The 23394-nt window shown below is 40.6% G+C and overlaps 4 protein-coding genes across 4 annotated transcripts; 3 read left to right on the forward strand and 1 right to left on the reverse strand.

The window, feature by feature from the left end:
- Positions 1 to 2873: 2873 nt before the first annotated feature.
- Positions 2874 to 9047, forward strand: dhx32a (DEAH (Asp-Glu-Ala-His) box polypeptide 32a; the record flags this gene model as incomplete). The annotated part of the gene is made up of 11 exons (XM_083932590.1): positions 2874 to 3134; positions 4073 to 4266; positions 4508 to 4880; positions 4971 to 5210; positions 5300 to 5393; positions 5622 to 5771; positions 6953 to 7144; positions 7337 to 7477; positions 8121 to 8311; positions 8396 to 8586; positions 8855 to 9047. 11 exons carry the CDS (start codon positions 2874 to 2876, stop codon positions 9045 to 9047), a joined length of 2220 nt encoding a protein of 739 aa, XP_083788716.1.
- A 571-nt stretch (positions 9048 to 9618) lies between these two features.
- bccip (BRCA2 and CDKN1A interacting protein) lies at positions 9619 to 12253 on the reverse strand. Its single transcript, XM_083932881.1, has 7 exons — positions 12095 to 12253; positions 11624 to 11698; positions 11446 to 11526; positions 11264 to 11350; positions 10970 to 11157; positions 10580 to 10745; positions 9619 to 10374 (listed from the first exon to the last, which is right to left on the reverse strand). The coding sequence occupies exons 1-7, from the start codon at positions 12233 to 12235 to the stop codon at positions 10204 to 10206; spliced, it is 909 nt and encodes a 302-aa protein (XP_083789007.1). The 5' UTR covers positions 12236 to 12253; the 3' UTR covers positions 9619 to 10203.
- An 824-nt stretch (positions 12254 to 13077) lies between these two features.
- On the forward strand, positions 13078 to 15278 carry uros (uroporphyrinogen III synthase). Its single transcript, XM_083933212.1, has 9 exons — positions 13078 to 13151; positions 13257 to 13340; positions 13441 to 13537; positions 13713 to 13787; positions 14154 to 14228; positions 14334 to 14417; positions 14549 to 14634; positions 14704 to 14802; positions 14895 to 15278. The coding sequence occupies exons 1-9, from the start codon at positions 13089 to 13091 to the stop codon at positions 15015 to 15017; spliced, it is 786 nt and encodes a 261-aa protein (XP_083789338.1). The 5' UTR covers positions 13078 to 13088; the 3' UTR covers positions 15018 to 15278.
- A 358-nt stretch (positions 15279 to 15636) lies between these two features.
- mmp21 (matrix metallopeptidase 21) lies at positions 15637 to 19638 on the forward strand (the record flags this gene model as incomplete). The annotated part of the gene is made up of 7 exons (XM_083932402.1): positions 15637 to 15795; positions 15916 to 16825; positions 17193 to 17332; positions 17425 to 17566; positions 17709 to 17966; positions 18078 to 18250; positions 19333 to 19638. The coding sequence occupies exons 1-7, from the start codon at positions 15643 to 15645 to the stop codon at positions 19636 to 19638; spliced, it is 2082 nt and encodes a 693-aa protein (XP_083788528.1). The 5' UTR covers positions 15637 to 15642.
- Positions 19639 to 23394: the final 3756 nt, after the last annotated feature.

The raw sequence follows: 23394 nt of genomic DNA on the forward strand, positions 1-23394 counted from the left end.
TCACAGAAAGCTGAAATTCAGGTGTGTTTCCTCTGGTAACGAGTCGATATGTGAAATGTCACTGATTTCCTTTTCATTAACAAGACCCACGGGGCTAACTGGAGGGATCTGGGTACTGAGGTATGAACTGGACATGGATCTAAACTGAGCTGAGATCAAGGACATATTCATTCTTCAGAGAGAAAACATCTCTGAACTATCCGCTCTGCTAAAGGTCATGTATGTTTTAAGTATTTCCCTGTGTGCCTGTCTACGCCAATGACTGATGTGTGAAACTGTGATTAAATCACAGACGCACTAAAGACTTTCTTAAAGCGTCATGGAGACACTAATGTAAACATGTAAACAGCCAGTGTCAGGCTACAGTGTTCATGTTGTCTGTGATGGCAGAAGGACAGATTCATTTAACAAGGACACATTTTTTTTAGACATCTCTGCCACTGAAATGAAGTTCATCCTGAACTGGCAGTTATTCATTTTCTATTTTTTTTTTTTTTGTACCTTTTTAATTTTGCTGTTGAGATTAGTATTTTTTGTAAAGCCAATCTACATACCAGATACACAATCCTACATAAGTTGTATTTGTGGTTATTGAACGGTGTTTCCTTATTTTTGCAGTTATCGTTTAACTGGAGTGCAATGCAACATATTTACATTCACTCTGAGCAACTTTTCCTTTAAGCACAGCTCTTGTTCACAAATACGTAGGCTGAAAACTGACTTTTGTTACTTTTTGATACCGCTATCTTTTTAATAATGCACTCGCTTTACATTCTGTGCTTTTTTTTATTTTTTGCTTTTTCAATGCTTTGTGTCCATGTACGAAGATACGGCATCTGAGTGCTGTCACCTGACTGTACGTTATGTCGATACGTTCCTCGTATGTTGTGTTACAGGTGAACACATTTCCATGGAGAATGTTTTCTTTTGTTTGTTTGTTTGTTTTAAAAATGATTGTTTGATACATCATATGTAAAGAAAACTCAAAGTGTCTCTGTATGGTCTTGGTGTTTTTAACACTCATGCAGCATTAGTAAAAGAGTTTTTCAAACACTTTGTACTCTTTTTTCCCCCCCACACAATATAAATGTTGTCAGCAGCACCGGGGTCGTCAAAAATCCGTAATATGAGAGGGCCAATTATTATTTCTATGTGAAAAGCCCTTTTGAATGTTAAAATACGCGGCACACAAAAGATGCCAACTTCACTCCGGCAGTGCTACGTTTTTGTATGCTTGAGTCAAACCTGGAGAGTGAATACTGAATAATAAGGTTATTTAAACATGCTCTTTATATTCAGAAAGGTATCAAATTGCTTTTAACCATTTAACACTGACATCTGAAAGCTTATTTCAACAGTCTGAGCCTTTGTCTAAAAGCAATTTGCTGAGGTCCTTGTACAATACAAATACTGCTTCAGTCAATACAGGTGTGTGTGTGTGTGTGTGTGTGTGTGTGTGTGTGTGTGTGTGTGTGTGTGTGTGTGTGTGTGTGTGTGTGTGTGTGTGTGTGTGTGTGTGTGTGTGTGTGTGTGTGTGTGTGTGTGTGTGTGTGTGTGTGTGTGTGTGTGTGTGTGTGTGTGTGTGTGTGTGTGTGTGTGTGTGTGTGTGTGTGTGTGTGTGATTAACAGTCCAAAAACAGTCTAAATCTAATTGCTAATGCCAAATGGAAGCAGGTCCACACTTAAACAAGGACACACTGTCACTGATGATAAGCTCCTGAAAGCAGCCAACATCATGTCATTACCGAGTCGCAGCTGCAGAAAGATTTCATCTGTCGAAAAAGGGAATGGGCTGGGATGCAAAGGCACCGACATGTAGGCTGTCTAAATTCTGTGTTTAATGCTTAATATTTGAACTACACTTGAGTGTGATTGGCAACATTTACTGTACATATCTGTTAAGTATATTCTTAGTTACTATCACACAATATTTTTACGACTGTAGAGTGGAGACATTAAGGCTTGTCTGACACAGAAGTGCTTTAACAAGCTGCATTGATATTTAAAAAAGTGAAGATGCTTTCTTTTCAATGTGTGGAACTGGAGTGATAATGGCAGAACAGCTCCACCTTGTGGAGAAAAGTATCCCCTTTAAGTGTTTCACATCTAATAAAGAATAAATAATTGAAACAGCCCTTATGGTCTCATGGATATGAAAGCCCTTTTGAACAGAAATTAATTGCATGATCAAGGATTTTATTGCCTCATAACTATGACATGTTCTTTAATAATTATGATAAAGTTTTTCATTATTTGAAATACTAGCCTATCTCATATTTAGCATATCATAATTATGTATTGAGAAAGTCTTCTATGTTGTAATTATAATAATACATGAATTAATTTTTTAGTGGTAGAAACGAGATTCCCTAACTACATCCTTCTGGCTACTCCACAGATTATACTGCGCCTTAATTAATATGCTTAGTATGAAAAAACATGTGCGTTATTCTTTGAAACATGACATCTGAAAAGGAAGATATTTGTAAGGGTATTCTGGAGCATAAGTGTCGTAGACCTCGTTATTTCACACGTGATTATTTGGGATAATCAGGCGATTATGACAGTGGGCAATGCTCAGTAGTGAACGTGAATCCCTGTGCAAATCCAAACACGTGTGAAGCCACGCTGGGGAGAAAATTACGCGCCGGTGCGCACTGCGCGTCGGCCAGCCCCCACCAGCACATCTCCAAACTTTTGACAGCTCAATGAAAACCGTTTTAGCAACAAGAGACACATGCTCCGCCAAAGTTCGCGAATATAGCTCGTTATTTTAATATTTCCTGTTTAAAAAAATCGAAATGGACTCGTAGCTGCAGTAGTAGGGAACTTTTGTCAGCTCTCGACCCCGGATTGACAAATATATATGTGTCATGTCGGATGAAAATAACCCCGCGGAGCCAGACATTTACCCTGAAAATGAGGAGTGTCCTGCAGAAGATTCATTTGGCTTTGGAGATGATCTGGAGTTGAATCAGTTCGATGGATTGCCCTTTTCCTCCCGCTACTACAAATTACTAAAAGAGAGGAAGACTCTGCCGGTGTGGAAGGTCAGGTGCCAGTTTGAGGATTCTTTGGTTAACAATCAGCTGATTATTGTGTCTGGGACAGCAAAGACTGGGAGGAGTACTCAGGTAAGACGTCATGCTCATATGGTATTAGGAGAGATGGCAAATGTTGCAGGTGTCTTTCAGAGAAATCTTGTAGAAGAGTTAATTTTGTATTTCTTGTCAAGGGAAATAAATGTATCAGTTTCCTTCATCAACATATTCACATGGAATCTGATTTAGAGTTACATAATAGTGTATCTCCCTTTACTTCTCTATGTTTTTCTCTGCTCAGGGAGATTTCCCCTTCCTTAAGTCTGGACCCAAATACCAGAGCATAACTCAATTTGCATGACTTGCATGCAGCAATTGCCACATGCTCAGTCCTGCTTATTCAACAGCAATTTAAGAGGTCTGCTCCCCTTGATTTGATTTAAATGTGAAGCTGTGTTTTTTTAACCCCAACTTCTCTCTTTGACATAGCTTTGATTCCTCTTGCGTGGATTTCCCCCCACTTTCACATGTTTGGAAAGAGTACCATTATGTGAGCTTGTGTGAACAGGCTGCCCAGCTCAGCAGATGCTGTTGTGTCCGAGCGCCAGCCTGACAGTCAGGCTTCACAAAGGCTCCAGCAGGGGTGTTAGGGGACCTCCTGCTGCTAAGCCCTGATCCGCTGGAGCTGCCTCATGCTGCCAAAGCAATTTTGCATTATTAGCGATAATGCCATAGGATATCACCAGTCACTGTTTGTGTTGCTGTGTGCTTAAACAAAAGCTGTTGGTACGAACCCTGAAAGGATGCTTGACACAAAACTGAATGCCTATGTATGTGAAAAGAAAATAGTTGGTGCAGAAATAGGTTTCTGAAGCTCTGTCAAGACAAACTGTAAAAGTCCCCACTAGGGTGCCCTACATACTATAAAACTTTAAGTGTGCTAGTGTCCCACTGCATGCAGCAGCCTCTCAAACAGCCTTAGTACACTTAGCCTTAGTACACTTACACATTTAGTGATTGTTCACTTTCAGATCCCTCAGTGGTGTGCAGAGTTCTGTCTGTCTGCCCAGTACCAGCATGGCATGGTTGTGTGCACACAGACCAACAGGCAGCAGGCTGTAGACCTGGCCTTACGCGTGGCAGATGAAATGGACGTCAACATAGGCCATGAAGTGGGCTACACCATCCCTCTGGAGACCTGCTGCTCCCCCGACACTGTTCTGAGGTCTGTTGACTGAGCTCTCATTCTCTCTGTTTAACAGCCAGCAGCTTGAATGACACTTTAATATCATCCACAAACTATCTCTGTCACTCCTAATCTTTTCTTTGCTGATGCTCCCCAGTAACATCACAGATGAAATGTAGCTATTATCCTAAAGTTGACATTAATGGGCGGCTGCTCGGCAAAAGTTTCATGCTTCATAATACTATCACTATTAACCCCTGTGATGGCTTTTATCACTCAGGTACTGCACCGACGATATGCTGCTGAGGGAGATGATGTCAGACCCTTTTCTGGAGCACTACGGGGTCATTATCATCGACCAGGCCCACGAGAGGACAGTGAGCACAGACATACTGCTGGGTCTCCTGAAGGACATCTTGCTGCAGAGGCCTGAGCTCAGAGTGGTGGTCCTCGCCATCCCACCCGTGACGGACAAGCTGATGAGCCACTACGGCAGCATCCCACTCATCAGTCTGGAGACCACGTCCCCCACTGAGGCGGTCCACAGCAATAGCAGCAACAAAGACTACTTCTTCTCAGCGCTGAGAATGGTGCTGGAGATCCATCGAACCAAAGAAGATGGAGATGTTGTTGTGTTTTTTGCCTCTGCTGAGGTAAGAGATTGCATTTTCTAAGAGTTGTTTAATTAGACCAGAGCTGAGACTGGTTTAACAAAGTGACTTTGCTTGTGATATCTTCTGCAGGAGGTTCACTGTGCCCACAGCATCCTCCAGAGAGAAGGCACCAGGCTGGGAGGGGAGCTGGGCCAGATGGTGCCTGTGGTCCTGTGCCCACGTCGGGGAGGGCTACACCCTGCCCTCACTGAGAAACCGAGCTCAAAGAGGTCCAGGAGGGTTTTTCTCTCTACCAAACAGGGGGAGGATATGTGGTGGGCCACAGAGTCTGTCAACTTTGTCATTGACACAGGAGTCCAAAAAAAGATGGTTTGTTTTTTTATATACCCCAACAAAATAGATCTACCTTAAATGACTAACAAACTGATATTAATGGACATGTGCTTTGGACTTTGTAGGTGTATAATCCAAGAATAAGAGCTAACTCGGAGGAACTTCAGCCCATCAGTCAATGTCAGGCAGACATACGCAAGCAGCTGTCTGGACCATCAGGTTCGTCTAACATTCTGCTAGATGGATTATACTTAAACACATTTAAAATGTAAAAAAGAAATGTTTCTTGAGATAAAATTCAGACTCAGACATAGAAAGAAATCCGGGAATCCAGACTTTAGTCAAGCTGGAAGAACACTAGAGAATTATTCAAATAACTTCATGTAATACCACAACGAAGTGGCTTTATTTGTTCCTTTACTGAATTGAGTTCCCTTTATTTCCTAGGTAAATGTTTCTGCCTATATGAAGAAGACAGCCAGCTTCCTGCAGAGAACTCGCCACAGATCTTGGAGTCTAACATTACACCAACAGTCCTATTCCTAAAAAGGATGGAGATAGCCGGTCTTGGACAGTGTGATTTCATTGACAGACCAGGTGACGTAGCCTGGATATTACACATGGTTATCATATAACAAGCATATTTACTCTGAGGTGACTGGTTCCCACAGATGGCATCTCTCTCTCACCCTAAAACACAGCCAGAGAGGTGTATGCAGGACGGGTTTTTTGGCTGGAGGAAGAACAAATGAATTTTCTCGGTGTAGCTGTTTGGGCCCAGTGAGCCATGATTTAGCTGAGCTGACAGGACCCTGCGACTAACTATTGTCTGAGCTCTAACAGCCCTAAAACGAACAGAACAGGCTAAAAGAGGCCAGCTCATTAACGATTATACAACATGTCTCGTTAGGGCAGCACCACACAAGTACAATGAAGAGGAAGTACAGGCCAAGTATACTGTAATATCTCCATATTCTTGCAGAATTTGGCGTGTAGTTGAATTTGGAAAGCTTAAAAGTCCCATATTATGCTATTTTTTAGGTTCATACTTGTATTCTGGGTTTCTACTAGAACATGTTTACATTTTAATATTCAAAAATCAATTTGTTCCATTGGTACCAACAATGACGTGCTAGCATGTGAGGAAGGGTGCTGAATAAAGCTCTAAAGGCTAAATTTTAGCGACCTCATGATATCTGTATCACAATGTGGTCTATAGATACCCATGAGTCTCCCCTTTACAGACATACCCACTCTATGCTAATACCTTACAGTTTTAGGTAAAAAAAACACACTTTTGTCTATTCTAAAATGGTGTATTTGAATGTGTCTGCATACTTGGAGACCCTAAACAATCTTGGAATGACAATCATTGTAGTGAGATCACTTTAAGACAGGACCTCACTGTATGAAATGACCTGTTATGACCTCCAGGATAATCACAGCCTTATAAAACTTTACAGCCCCAAACTAGACACCCAGGGCATTCAGAGTCTTAGATATATTGACAAGAAAGGGAGCAGTTTCCAAAACAGTGCTTGCCATTTAATCGTCATCACATTCTTACAGAAATCTCCATATGTCAAGACATTTTGATACCAACGTGGATATTTCTAGTGTTCCTCAGGGTCTCAGTGTCTTAATTTGGTATTTTTGATGAGGTATTTTTCATGAGACAATTTTGTGACAGTTTACTTCTTACACTGAAGGGATTCTCTCTCCTTTTTATTTCTGAAATTCATTTATCAAACTGTTGCTGTTTTTGTTTCTTGTTGCAGATCCTGAGGGGCTCATGCAGGCATTGGAGGAGCTGGATTACCTCGCAGCTTTAGATGACGATGGCAACTTGTCTGAGATTGGCATCATAATGTCTGAAATCCCTCTGGACCCTCAGATGGCCAAGGCACTGCTGGCATCCTGCGAGTTTGACTGTGTGAGCGAGATGTTGACGATCACAGCGATGCTGTCAGGTACAGGTCCAACCTAAGTTTCTAATTAGAATGAATGAAGATCCTTTGATTGCTTGGGGGAATCACCAGATGGACATTATTTTAGTAGCTGTAGTACAAAGCTGCAGTTTCTCTCAGACACCAAACCTAATGGTGTTTTTTTAGAGTGGCTGGTCTCAGTGACGTTGACCTCGTTGTTTCCTTGTCTTTTAGCATCAAGCTGCTTCCTGGAGCCACCAGCCGGCATGGCCCACGAGGCAGTCCAGTGTCACAGGAAGTTCCAGCACCCTGAAGGCGATCACTTCACCCTTATCAACATCTACAATGCCTTCAAACAAAGCCAGAGGGAACAATGTAAGGCACTGTTAATGAACGAAATCAATCTACTCTCAGTGAAGTTGTACATTTTTTTAAACATGCTGCAATATAATGTGACCCACTGACCCTGATGCACCCTTACTGCAGAGCTTCTGAATATGTTCTTCACTGTGGAATGATGTGGCATTATCATCACACTAAGGCAGGTTTATTTAGAGACAATTCATACACTGAGGCACTTTAAAAGTGCTTAATGTTTCTTTTTTCAAGGAATTTTAAACGTGAATAAATGACAAAATTAAGAGATTATGAAATATTATTTAAAAAATAGAGACATTGTCAAAGTGCTTCATGTTAATCAAATTAATTTGAAATAGAATCTGTATCAATAAATAGATTAGAAGAGAGCCTGATATCAAAATAATGAATAACTCTAACATTTACTTTTATCCTGTCACAATTGTTGGTAGTTGAGAATTGGAAAATAAAGCTAACATTTTTTTAGACACATTTTCAGATTCTTATGGGCCTCCATTTAAGTGTGTATTTTTTACATGCCATATGTTTAACTGATACTTTTATCCAGAGTGACTTAGAGGAAGTGCATTCAAGCCTGTGTGGCCCTATTTGAGAGTTTGACCAAAATACTACTTCACTGTATGTGATGTGTTTTTCCCAGACTTCACCACTGAAAAGTGGTGCAAGGACTATTTCCTGGATCATTCCGCCCTGAAGACAGCTGAGGTCATTAGGTCAGAGTTGACCGATACTCTGAACAGGATCGAGCTTCCCATCTCTGAACCCACCTTTGGAACCAAGACCAACACCCTTAGCATCAAAAGAGCTCTGCTGGCCGGGTTCTTCATGCAGGTATATGAAAACTAAATGTCAGAATTCAAGAACTAGCCTCCAGTAATTCAACTGTATTGAAGTTTTGAGTTGTCCTATTCGTAGATCGCTCGAGACGTGGACGGATCAGGGAACTATTTCATTCTGACACACAAGCATATGGCCCAAGTACATCCGCTCTCCAGCTACGGGGCTCAGTCCCACAAGCTGGGGCTGCCAGAGTGGGTCGTCTTCCATGAGTACACCCTGTCAGAGAACAACTGCATGAGAACGGTCTCTGAAATTTCCCCTCAAGTGTAAGTTTATTGTATTTTACAGCTCACTTCCAGATCTGTCATCAGTGCAAACAGATTAAAACTGGGTTCTCTTGGATTATGTTCTATGCACCACATTGGTGAGACAAACATGTTTTGATTGTTTTTGTTATTGCAGACAAAGTGAGTCATTTTAATCCTCTTAAAAATGTCCACAGTATTTGTCTGTTTTGTTAATATAAAAAATAAATATTAACCATAATCTTACTTCATCCTTTACAATAATGTAATTTATGTTTGTCATTTCCAGGTACATACAAGTGGCACCCCTGTACTTCTTCTACAATCTGCCCCCTAGTGAAAGCAAAGACATACTGCAGGACATGTTGGACCCAGACAGATCCAGAAACTGTGAAGATGAGAAACAAACAGCCATCACAGTCACTGGCGACGCCAGCTGTGCAGTGTTGCCGCAGACTTATGACAGATGTGTGATTCAGTGATCTGAAATCGTAATTGTGAAACTCTGGTCTGTAATCTTATCACCAAATGTTGTCAAGTCAAACCAGGGACGGTAGTATTATTACATTACATGATGGTCACTCGTACATGAGTAAAGAAGGCTGACTCATGTCATGTCGCAAAATGTAAATCATTTAGATCTTTACCAGTTGTGCTCAAATACAAGTTATAGCCTCCTTGTGCTAGTACATTCCTTTTCCACAGTGTGTGCATCTGGAGAAGTTCTCTTTATCCTCACCTTTATTCCTTCTCTGTTCCCCCCTTTAACACAGTCTGCCTGGAAATGACTGTTTCCGATTACACCTACTGTGCACAGGAAGATAAAAGATTCAAAGAGCTGGCCCAGTATTTTGATGCCTGTAGAAGCTGCTTACGTGCCCTCATTTCTTATGCAAAGCTGTCCTTTTCAGGTGTCAGTGCAGCTGTCTGATTAGGTTAATGTGGTGTGTAAAGGTCTGGTTTGGAGACTGATTGAGGCAACCTGCTGCCAGATTAATAAAGCAAGTGATTGTCAAGGTATGCAGATATGTAAAGCATTTATTAATTGGTTGCAAGAGATCTTCAGAAATGCTTACTTACAAAATCATCTGTAGAATTGTGCGTTGGCACAAACAAACTCCATTCAAGAGAATGCTCCTTGTTTTGTGAAAAATCAGCTTACTACTAAAGGGGCAAATCTGGATCTGCCATCAACTCAGATTTATAGAGCTTTACCGTTCAGTAATTTGACATACTGGCAAATGACATCCCTCCATCTTGCTGAGACTCCAGCTGTTGTTATCAACACTCAAGATTTGTTGTATTTAAATGCTTTGGATAATTATCTTTTTTATAAACAAGCCTTTAAAAAAACATGACAGTGCTGTTTTTCTATTCATATTCACATATTACAGTTGTATATTTCTGCAGTATAAGCAGGGCATATTAAAGTGCACCTGGTATTTGTAAAAAAAGAAAGAAAATGCATCTCTTAAATGTTTAAACATCACTGCGCAACATGTACCAAATGTCAAGACTAGAATACTAGCACTGCTGTAGCTGACTGTACCAAAACATATTCTTCTACACGAGTATACTGAACCATTACCATGAGACTGAAGGTCTTCAGTGTGCAAAGATATTGGTTTATTGTGACATTCACACAGTTAGGTATTCTTTGAGTTTGTCCATAATAGCAGGCATTCTGTCTGCTGGTATCAGCATCACTGTCCTGAAAGGTTTCATGGGTACATCGTCGAACGACCACCTGCCGCTCAAACAGGAGTCGGCCTCGTCCTGGACCGAGTAGTGGAACTTCATGATGGCTTGCTGTAATTAGAATGCAGACGATGCTTAAATCTGTTCATATCTAGATATGTATACAAACACAACATCAGTTTTCTTCTTTTGAAATGTACAACATTAAAAAGTCATAATTAGAAGGTAAAATGTGATGTCATCAGATAGCAATAAAATAATATTACATTTCAGTGTTATTAGCATTTTAGATTCTGCTTGCATTACTTGACTTTACCTCATAGAAAAATTCCTCTTCTGCGTTGACAAATATGTATTCATCCTTGGGAGCTCCTCGGGCTGGAATACTCTTGCTTGCCTCTTTGCAGGTCTTGCTGATCATCAGACAATAGTGACACTTCCCACTGGGCTTATTGGTCCTCTGAGCTTCAGCCGTTTCTTCCCTGGATAACAGAAGTTCTTTTTATTTTCATGCGTAACATTTTTTTTACCCTGAATCAGGATTTCTATGTTCCTATTCAACCCCTGAGATGCTACACGTACTCCTTCAGCTATTCCACATTTAAATACATTTATAAAGAGTTGTAAACCTGTCTTAAAAGTGTCAGTTTGCTCTTTAGAAAGTGCCATCAGGTCAAGAATCCATTCAAGAGAGAGTAGAACTCACTGGAGCTGTTTGTGCAGTGGGAGGGCGATCTGCGGGGGCACGTTAATGAAACGCTCACTCAGCAGTAGCCCCACAGGCTTGCTGGTGTCATTGAGGATCTGCTCTAGCTGCTCCGTTACGCTGTGGGTAGAGTTCTTTTCACACTGCTCCACGATCAGCTCCTTCACCTCTTCCACACACTGAACACCCTGCCAACAGCAAAATTACATCACATGTGTTAATGTCATACATTATCAGAGCCCTCAGAAGCCAATTTGTCTGTAGGGTCGGTGTGTGTGTGCCAGTGGTGTTTACCTTTCTCTCTGTAAGGTTCAGCATAGAGATGAAGCCAAACACTTCATCCGGGTCATCGTCGTCACTGTCTTCTGGCACCTCAGCTTGCTGGAACATAGTGACGGGACAATTGAATACATGTTAAGAGCTGAAACTGCAGAAAAGTCACCTGTGGAATCTGAGATGAGGTTCGAGCAGCTCACCTTGATGACGCTTCCGATGTGATTCTGTTGAATGATGAGGTCTGTCATCTCTGACGTGTTTACATGAGCCTTCAGGAAGAGCTGTATCCAAACATGACACAAGTGACACACGTTAACGTCCAACACATAACGTATGAACCTGATTATTTAGATGCAAAATACAAGTCTTGTCTCAAACCTGCTGCAAGAGTTTCTTGACGCCATTGAAGTCGTTGGCAGAAATGTTGTGGGCCTCAAAGTCCACCATGACCTCCTGAAAGAGAAACAATAACAAAGCGTAGACACGTTAACAACACAAACCTGTCTGCTTGTGTAGAAAGTATTTATAACTATTTATAATATCTTTTTTTTACATTTAACTTTCGATGTTTCATATCATTTGAGAGAATTAACGTTAGTAATTTTCATTTTACTCAAGTAACTTTGGTTTTTGACGTGCATTGTAAAGGTTGGTCAAACTAACGTGAAGTTACTACTTCAAATGTAATATACCAGTTTACCCATGTTAGTAAGTTAATACTAATCCTGGCTGACAGCAATAGTAGCATGCGTACAGTATGTGGCTTCCTGTTACCGACTGCTGAGTTAGCTGGCTGGCTAGCAAGGCCATGCATACAATTCCAGTTTAAAGAATTGTTTGTTTTTTTACCTCATTGATCTCCTCCTCTGACGCCTCGCTGTCCTCCTCCCCGGAAACATCATCATCCTCCGGATTCTCATCGGAGCTGTTTTCACTATCCTCGGGATTTTCACCCAAACCTACCGCTCTCCTCTTAGCAGAAGACGCCATGCTTGCAAACAGGCAACACGCGTGTCAACTGAGTGGGCGGAGTTAAAGGTTACGCTTGAGTTCATGTAGAAAGGAAACCGAGATTCCGAAGCCGCCATTTTGGCTCCGAATGTACACGACTTGTCATTGGCTTTAGCAACCGTTGGAGCCGCAATGGTGGCTCATCACCAGTCACGGATATGGAATAAACCATTTTGAGAAAAAGGGGATATCAGGTATTTAACGTGTTCCTAAACGACTATGTTTCCGATAGAAATATGTATTTTTTTTACTATACAAGCGAATTATTGATATTAGATATGTTGTTCATATTTTTTCACAGTTAATTTGATTTTTGGGGGAAGAATTTAGTCAAATATTTAATTTTACGTCCCCCCCTTCTTGGCAGTGGCTGAACGTCGTCATGCCTTCAGCGGTAGGAACAAGACAAGGTACATGAATTTGTAATATTTTGTTGTTTTTCTGAGTTGTAATTCACACCAAACAAGCGTTATGAAATAGCTGTTTATTATCACTAGGCATTACGGACATGTTCTGTTAAGGGAACGGTTACTAGCTCGCTAAACTGTCATCCAGTATGTCTTGCTAACGTAAACAATAACACAAGGAGACACCAACCACATTTTTAGGTAACACTACTTACATTTCTCCTCATGTGCAGTCCAATAATCGCGACTCAACAGTATTGTTATCAGCATGTTGCAGTTTTAGGGCGTAACTTTGCTTGCTGTGCCTTCACGCCCTCTGTCCTCAGGGTTTTTGCAGTTTTGAGTTTCTGACTTTGAACAGCACCATTCATATTTCAACCTGGTTTGCTCTGTTGTATTTATTGATTCAGTGTTTTAAGGTCAAGATGCAAGTGCTGCTTCTCAAAGAGCCTAGAGATGGAGAGTCTGGACCTGATCCTTACATTAAGGTAGATCCACTTGTTAACAGTGTTCATGTATTCAGTTGTCAGTACAGTACTCCACGTTTGATGCTTTGCACATTTTGAAAATCATTTGTTATTATGATTCCGCAGGAGCTGGCATCACATGGCCATAAAGCAACCCTAATTCCTGTGCTGTCTTTTAAGTTTGTCTCATTAAACGTCTTGTCAGATAAGGTAATTCCGTTTAAGTATTAAATTAGTATTAGTATCTTTAATCGTGTACCTGTGCATTGCTTTTTTTCATGTATGTGTTTAAGATGGCTTCCCTTTTTAGCTTTTCCAACCAGAAAAACACGGAGGTCTGATATTTACCAGTCCAAGAGCAGTGGAAGCTGTGAAGATGTGCTTAGAGTCAGAAGAAAGAAGGCGAGGTAAGTGGATATGAAGGTATTGCGCTTCAAAAATGAACATCATTTTTGAACCGTCTACATTGTTGATAAATCCCCTGAAAGCATAAATTCTGTGTATTGTGTTTCTGGTCTGGTAACTGAGATATGAATCAATTTCCTTGATCAAATATTGTCTTTTTCCTAATTATTAATTCAGAATGGAACAGCTCCGTGAAAGACAAATGGAACAGCAAGTCTATCTATGTGGTCGGAAAGGCAACTGCTGCATTAGGTGAGTTATTGTCACATGAAAACATTTCTCTCTTAAGTCTTAAGTCCTTTTTACGAACCCATGCTATGTTAATGCTAATTCTAGCAGAGTGTGGCAGGCACCAGGTGCTAACAGAAGTGTGTGATGTGATGTTACTACCTTCAGCCATTTGGAAATAGGTTGTACGAAAGTGACAGTTTGCTGCAAGGTGTAACACCTTCCTGATGTGTGCTTTACCTTTTATTTTTAGTGATGCTTGATCTCTTTGCTGTCAGAGTTGTTTATTTAGTAATAGAAGCATTTTAAATTTAATTCATTCATTTGTGCAATGTGTTGCTAATATCAAAAGTCAATGTCTTATAATATGTTGTTTTTTTTCCTGCACAGTACAAAATCTGGGTCTGAATCCTGTGGGCGAGGACACAGGGACAGCAGAAGTCCTATCACGTCTTATCATTGAACGTACAATATGACTTTATACTCCCTCATTCTTCACAGTTCAGTTTAACTGGAAATGTTGGATTGTTCTGATAACTCATATGACCTTGTACTTAATTCTCATCATAGGAGAGGACACAAATATTCCACCACTTTTTTTCCCCTGTGGCTCAATCAAGAGAGAAGTTTTGCCCACGGCTTTAAGGGAAAATGGTAAGCTTTTCCCCCTTTTGTGCCTCGAGATTAAGACTCAAGGTGATAGATGTCCCACTGGGGCTATACTAATTATAAAATAATAATTGTGCTACCTTTATCACAGAGAGGATCTGTTTCTTTGTTTCCAGGAGTGCCCCTAGAGCCTCTGACTGTCTATCAAACAGCTGAACACCCACATCTGGAGAAAAATCTAAAGAACTATTTCACTGAGCAGGTAAAACCCCACTCACTAGACAATGCTTTTTAAATGAAGCAAATGTTCATTTGCCCATGCATTTTTCAGGGCACTCCAGCCAGCGTCGCTTTCTTTAGTCCATCAGGAGTGAAGTTTTGCCTTGAAGTGGTACAGAGGCTGTCAGGTGAACAACAGACTCAAATAAAGGTACATCCTCCTCATAAATAGATACATAAAATCATGAATCTGCAATACCTTACAGATCTTCACCACCTCTGACACTCACTCTTTGTTTGCAGTTTGCAGCCATAGGGCCTACCACAAAAGACGCTATGATAGCAGAGGGCTTGTGTGTCAGCTGTACTGCAGAAAAGCCAACAGCTGAACACCTGGCAGCAGCGATAGCCGAAGCTCTACAGTAACTGACCACAGGCCGCAGCTCTTAAATCCATCCGCTTTATGTATTCTGTGTTATTTATAAATATTGTCATTGGCCTCTTTTACTTTTACCAGTTTTATTTATCAGCTAATTTGCACTGTGAAAAAGCAGCTTTTTTTGCCATAGCAGCCTCAGACTTGTAAATGAATTGAATTATATATAATATATATGTTAGGCCTGTTCAGGAGAGTCAATGAAGTGATTGTTTTTGAAAATAAACTTCAGGCAGTGTGATGATATGGAAGCTTGTGTCGGTGGTTATTTATTGTAAAACACTCGGAAGTGTGTGTCCTATTCAAGGCAGGTGCAAGCAGAAGTCATGCTTGTCCTAAACTGTTATTGTCCACATGAAAGTGAAGGTTTTAACTTCTTTCCACGGGTCAACAAAGTCCATTTAAAACCAATGGAGCGTGTATAACACATCCATACAATGCAGTCAGGTTGAGCAGTTGGAGACAGTAAAGACTGGTTTACTTTTCACACAAACCTGAGGAAAGTGGGACACCTCCATACCTTGAAATGGGTGTGGAAAAACTCAGGATCTGCCTATAAAGCACTGTTGCTTCTTACTTACTTGTACATAGTTACACGAGTAAACCAATGCCACGATGCTGACTTTTATCCAGCTGATGATTTTGCTTTTTTGGACGAGCATTAGCACAGCTGATGCGGAGAAACTTTTCCATAATCGGGATCATTCTGATGTGCAGACCCTTAATTCTCACCAAACTGAGATCATAACGGACAAGTACACAGCAGAGGTAAAACTCTTACCCTTTTTTCCAATTTTTCTCTGTTTTTCAAACTTCAACATCTATTTAGATCATACATTTTATGACTGACGAGAGGAACAATTTACCATAACCCATGTCTTGTTGTAGTTATTTCTCTCTAGATATGGATTTATCAAGCCAGTGAACTGGGAGGAGACCCATTTTGAAGCTTCAGACCCCTCGTTTAGTGATGGCATCCTAGATGACTTTCAAGAAACAATCCAGGAAGGAACATCGGTGTATCACTCAAGGGATGCTCCTCAGGGTGCCGATCACAATGACCACAAAAGTCCAGCTGAGAGCCAAGAGTTTATTTTAGCACTTAAAGAGTTTCAGAGGGTATCGGGCCTTCCTGCCACAGGTTGGTTTGATGAGGCCACCAAGGAGGCAATGAACAAACCGAGGTGTGGGGTCCCTGACAAGGAGGTTGACCTGGACACCCCTGTACCACCTGAGAACAGTGGTTCCTCTGATATTGAAAACAGCTCCGGTGACACTTTTAATGAGACTGATAGGAACAACACAATGAGTGACACTTCTTTTGGTACTGATAACTCCACTGAAGATGACATATTCAGTGTAAATGACACAGAAAGTATTCTCACTGGCATTTCCAATGACACCAGCATGAATTACACAGACTTATTTGATCATAATTTAAATAGCACTTCTCAAAACAGCTCGTATGACACCAACATGGAAAGTCAAATGACAAATATCAGTGTGAACGCCCGTCAGAGCGAAGCAAGGCGACGCAGGAAACGTCACCTTGCATCTCTCGTATCCAAAAACAGGCACAAGAGAGACTTGAGTGAAACCGGTTACATGGCCTTTTCTAAGAGGGTGTTGAAATGGAGGCTGATAGGAGAAGGCTACAGCAGTCAGTTGTCAATTGAGGACCAGAGGTACATCTTCAGACTGGCCTTCAGGATGTGGAGTGAGGTGTCTCCGCTGGAGTTTGTCGAGGATACACGTTCCCCGCTGGAGGATGTTGACATCAGGCTAGGCTTTGGCACAGGTAGGTCCGACCGCATACATATGAAGCTGATTACAACATATTTTTTTGAGTAAATCACTTAGAAATGTACGGTATGTAATATCTTACTTCTACTGATAGTTTTAACAAAGTGGTGAAGTTATAACTTCACTGCAAGGTGAATACAGGTTTGTTCAGACAGATGTGTTCTTTGAACATTAAAGCATGTAAACATTTTCTAATGGAAACAAGAATAAACCTGAAAATGATCATAATATGGGACCAGCATATTTAAGCTGCAATAGCTATCATCAGTGTTGGCACAATTAAGCTTTGTTTACTGATAAGGTTTTAATCAAATTCACAGAGAATACCGCTTTAACTTTCTGTGCTACTATATTCCACACAGGAAGGCACCTGGGCTGCTCTCAGAGGTTTGACGGCACTGGTCACGAATTTGCCCACGCCTGGTTCCTGGGTGATATACACTTTGATGACGATGAACATTTCACTGCTCCCAATGCTGGCAGTGGGATCAGCCTTCTCAAAGTAACCACGATTAAACGTATCATCAAAAACTCAATGGAAAAAGTAATCAGGGGCTTTGCTTTAACAACATTTTGAAATGTCCTATCTATTAGGTAGCAGTTCATGAGATCGGCCATGTTTTAGGTCTCCCCCACTCCTACAGAACTGGCTCTATAATGCAGCCCAGCTATCTGCCCCAGGAGTCAGGCTTTGAGATGGACTGGATGGACAGGAAGGCCATACAGCACCTCTACGGTACATGGTTACAGCACCATCTAGTGGATACATACGCACACAGGCCCGTACACAAATAGATTGAGATTTATTTACACACTTACGGTAATAGATTGAGACTGATCCAATTTTTTTTCTATAATGTGCTTGTGTTTAAACCCAGGTGACTGCAAGGGTCAATTTAACACAGCATTTGATTGGATCAGAAAGGAGAAGACACCCTATGGGGAGGTGGTCATCCGCTTCAACACCTATTTCATGAGAGACGGCTGGTACTGGCTGTATGAGAACAGAAATAACCGAACACGCTTTGGAGATCCGGTTGCACTGCAGGTTGGCTGGCGTGGAATTCCCATGGACGGAGTGGATGCGTATGTGCATGTGTGGTCCAGAAAAAGAGATGCTGTTTACTTCTTTAAAGGTATGCCTGAAAAATGTAAAAGCCTACATAAATTAATACTTTTTTGTCCTTTTATCCTTTTCATGAAATAGCTCTAATGATATATTTGGTGGATGGTGTTTTTGCGTACAGGTGCTCAATTCTGGAGGTATGACAATGAGAATGATCAGGTGTTCAGACAGGACCCTGAAGGTCACCGCTATCCAAGGTTAATCTCTGAGGGTTTCCCAGGGGTGTTCAGTCCCATTGACACAGCCTTCTATGACAGGAGGGACTCTCGCATCTACTTCTTCAAAAGAACCCTTGTAAGAAATGCATCTTCTCTTTGAAACATGACACATGCGTAGATGTGATGCCAATGAAGTGACAATTTCTGGGATTAAAGCAAGGCTGGATTGCCATCCAGGCAATGTGGACAAATGCCACAGTGTCCCAGATTCCCAGGCACCACCAAAAACTGTGTCTTGTTTTGGTAATTTTTTGGAGGGGAGACACCACTGGTGAATAGGGTAAAAGATTTTGTGTGTGATATCACTACAAAACTTCCCCAGTTGATTACTTACATTAAGTTAATTTTTTTTGTATTACACGTTTTCTGAAATGTTATGTTATATATGTAAATTACCGTGAAACTTCCCCAGTGGATTATTAACATCGAGTTAATTCTTTTTTGTATTACAAGTTTTTTAAAATGACATGTTTAAATATGCAAATTAGGTATTATCAAAGGCTAACTTTGGGGTGAATAAAGGAGACATCTACAAACACAAATAGACGTGTTGTGACAAAAATGTGTATTTTGGATGTTTTCTGAAGTCTGAAAGAAGACCTGTTACTATGGAAGCAAAATAGCCTAAAATCTCAAAATTGACTAGTGCCTGAAAAAAAACAATGTTTTTGCCTGTAGTATTTCCCCTTAATTGTAAATTTATCAGGGAATATTAACTAAGACGAGTCCTGCATTATTTCCTTACCGTTAATACTTTAGTGTGCCTGTCTTGTAGAGGGAGCGTCTGTCAAATCTTATCTCTACATCTGTTTATAAATCCTAAAATGACAAAAAACGTATTTGACCCACAGAAAACCTGAAGCCTATTATTACAGCATATAACTACTTGATGGTTTCTGGGCATAATATGAACTGCCATATAATCTACTCTGTGCGCTTTACTTGATGGAAACCAAGAGGCAATGAGATAGAAACATAATACACACAGAGTAGTATATGTCTTTGGCAAGACCAAAGCCCAAGCTAATTCATTGTTTCTCAGCATTATGAGGGAACATATTCATCCAAACCAACCCGCCACTTCCACTGTGATTTGTTTGCTTGTTGTAATTGAATTGATTTCTGTATAAGAGTGAAAACAATTATCTGTTCAAACAGGTGTATGCATTTGACGTGGAAGCCAACAGCTTGGCAAGAGGCTTCCCCAAAAACATCAGAGATGTTTTCCCTCCAGTAGTGAGCGGAGACCATCCAGATGGCAACATTGACGCTGCCTACTTCTCTTACACCCACAACGCCATCTTTCTACTCAAGGGCACCCGCTTCTGGCAGGTGGTGAGCAACCGCGATCGCTGGCGCCGGCCCTTTCTGCCACGAAATGGCCTGCTGCCACACAAGGAGGTGGATCAGCACTGGTTCGACATCTGCAACGTTCACCCCACTGCACTCAAACTAACGCGCTGAGTTTGCTGAAGCAGAGATTCATTAAACCCCACTGATGTGTACTGATAGAGACTACTGATGCACCTGTTGTGGTATGTACACATGTTGTCATATGTGTGTAGACCCTTATTGTCTACTTTCTTTTAATATTTTTCTATAATTTATGATCTTAAAGACAAAAAACAACATTTCTGTTTGCTTACTTGTAATCAGCTCTGTCTGTCTCTCACTGAGGTGCCAAATGCATATTGGCATGAAGACTCTTGTGATTAAGATACAGTATATCGAGCATTAGTGAGAATATACTTATTTATAGACTATTTACTTAGTCTTTAAACAGACAGCTCATTTTACTTAAACTGTAGAGAAACTGCCTAAAAATGGCACACTTACAAATGTCAAAATGCACAATATACATATTGAGAGTGACATCTCGTGTCAGATACATTGGATTTGTATCTTTTGAAGAAAATATGCAGAAAATATTTCAGAAACCTAGAGTGCTTTCTGGGTAAACGTACAGATTGAAAGCATATGGGTTTTTTGAAAAAAATAAATGTTATGATTTCAAATGCATATCATCACTAACGGACGTTAACGGATTAACATTTATCCGGATCCCTAAGATGGTTTCTTATTTAGGCAATATGTTGCTGGGTGGGGACACACAATTCTAACCATTTACACTTATTGCCCTGTGATGATGACAGATTTATAAATATGTTTTGGTCCCATTGCGTCTTGCTAGCGTGACTGTCTGATCTCAGCGCATCTGCAATGAATGTTTGAAACTATCGCTGTCCTCTAAATCGCCTGCAGAATCTCTAATCTGTAGCTGCCTACAGGCAGGAAAGAATATTACGTCAAGTCAGCTTTTTATAGCCCAATATCACAAATCACAAATGCGCCTCAAGGGTCTGGTATCCGTGATATTCCCCTTTACAAAAATCTCTTCAATGCTCTGCGCTGCAAAAAGCTTTTGGGCTGACCTAGAAGAAAACAATGTAAGCTTTATCAATAAAAACCTGAAGGCGGTGGAAAAAACATCTATCCAAGGATGCTTTTCTTTGAATTCCTCTCTTGTTATAGATATGGTTAACGATTTACACACTATCAATCAAAAAGGACTATATTGAAATTTAGACTGAAGCAAAATGATTCAAAAAGAGACTCACCTTTTACTTAATGTTGTTCCATTTCGAGGTAATCATTTGAGCACGGTGCTAAGAAACAGACATTGATTCTGTAATCAATATGTTACTTGAACACTCTTATTAATTCAGCTCATTTTAGGAGATTAGGCTCCTGGTGGGCCCCAGATAACTAGCGTTGTGCTCCAGGCGCTCCATAGGCTATATTAATAAATTGAAGTAGAAATCAATTACAAGCAAAGGAACAAAATGTCATGGTAAGTGGGGCTACAGAGACGGATGTCATGAGATGATGAGTCTGCTCACACGCGTACAGAATGAGCTCCTCCGTCTGTAAAGGCATTACTATAACAGCATACAAATAAATCTTTGTTCTTCAGATGATAGTCCTTGTCATTTTAATCTAGGATTTGAGTGACTAAATAGCAAAAGGCATCATGTGTGTCTGCTTGGTTCAAGTCCACTTTAAAATGTAGATATTTCTTTTAGTTCTTACAATATTTACGGGCATATTACCCCTTAGCCTGATTTGTTTGAATCTTATATGCCATGTGTCTGTTGCTGCAGTACACTGATGCATGATGACATCTCAGCAGGAACTATTGATAGACTAATACTGAATCCAGTACATAAGACGGTGCAGTACAGTGGAGGCTTGTGATCTGTTTATTTATCCAGTTATGAAGCACTATACATCTCCTGCACCGTGCAGTTCCCCATCCAGAGAGATCCTAAATACAAGCCGTTACTCTCACACGTGAGATCCCGGCTGCCGCACTGCACAGCTCAATGATCTGTGCCTTTTGCACTAACAGTGCAGCTATTGAAGCTCCCTTCCCTACACCCTGGGCCTCTTTGGATGCGACTGGGATAAATGAGATCAGTCATGCTGATGGAGCCCGAGCTGCAGCAGCCACGGAGAGATACAAAAACCTGTGTCATGGCACAGGAATCCGCATGGGAGGCACTTCAGAAACAGAAGAATGGGACAAAACTCCTGCAGCACATTCATTTAACAAAAATCTCCCAAACTCTGCCAAGAAAATAACTTGCAGTGCTGTTGCCTCATTTCTGTCTCAGAGTGGTGTGGGAAAACACAGGAATAAATCATTTCTAGAATAATTTCAGTGTCGTACACTAATGTGTCGTTGTGTGTGCCACGGGATTAGTTTAACAAACTTCTAAATGTAGATACAGTAGTGTGTTGTATTCAAATGTATCCTCTGCAAGCTCCAGTTATTTGAGGAAAGCCTTTTCCGTCACTGGTCTCTAGGGTTGGCTTACTAGTGAGTTCAAAGATATCACTTTGAATGTGTTAATACGAAGACAACATCTCTGATAATTTCCTCTGTGGCCTTTCATTCTATGAGTCACACCATGTGGGAAGTACTTTGAGTTTATTTTATGCTTTAGTTGAGCAATTCTTCATTGTACAAGTCATAATATTCACACTACACCGTGAAGATCTTCCATCCATCTGTCCTTGTAGAAACAGAGCAAGTGAAGTGGTAACCTCATCAGGAAAAGGAATAAATAATTCCATTACTTCAAGAGTATTGATTAGTAGATATGGAGAGGACTCATGAGGATGGAGCAGCTCCCTGCATCCCATCCCCCTTCATACCCCCTCTGGTGTACCTTGATATTCCCTCCCCCCTCACCCGTTATGACCCACCAACTGAAATTCAAACCCATTTTTCTGGCGTCTTGTCGTCGAAGGGGTCTAACACAATCTAAGTTGCATTATACGGAAACGGTTAGATACATCTCAGCTTCTCAACTACATTTTACCACAGCAGCAGAGGCAGATATGTCTTAACCTTTAGGCAGTATGTGTTCTAAAGACACTGGATTCTACTTTTCCCATGATGCAACCAAAAGTATATTTACGTGAGACCCTCCCCACTTGACAAAATCCCACATCTCTCAAATTCCTACTTTTTAACGCAGGCTTAAAAAGACTTCAAGCTAATATTTCCTCGATGACGAAGCTCCTCTAGAGACACAAAAGACATGCAACTGTTTTCACAGGCTGAGTAGACTGATCTTTACATGTAAAATGGATACTTAAATATTGTGTAGATTATTTACATAACATAAATAACATAAACAAAAAATATGTGTGTAGTATTAAAACACCATTAAAATAATAACAGGAAGACAATATCAAGAATGGAGACAATATCCCAATTCATAAGGTAACAGATGTATGCATATTTTAAATTATTTCAAATAAAACCCATTCACATGTTGTTGCATGATCAGAACGGCCATTTTCCCCCCTCCACTATACTTACATATACTGTATACAGTATGTATACCTTTGTGTGTATATATATATTTATACATATCAATTATTATATGGTATATATCAGTTATTATTATTATTATTGTTATTATTATTATTATATAGCTTTGCGTCTATCGATTCTGGTGCCATATTAAAATGGAAATGAAGGAATACATAATATTTTGCCTTCACGCAGGTAAACTCATCTTTCATGCTACAGAAAAAGAGGCCAGTAGAGGGAAACCTCAACACATAGAAGGGGTTCAACTAGTCCTCAGGACTGTTGTATGAACCCACGGGTGTCAGTCTCTATTTTCTATGGCACTCTGGTACTCA

Source organism: Echiichthys vipera (assembly GCF_963691815.1).
Source record: "Echiichthys vipera genome assembly, chromosome: 18".
Lineage (NCBI taxonomy): Eukaryota > Metazoa > Chordata > Actinopteri > Perciformes > Trachinidae > Echiichthys > Echiichthys vipera.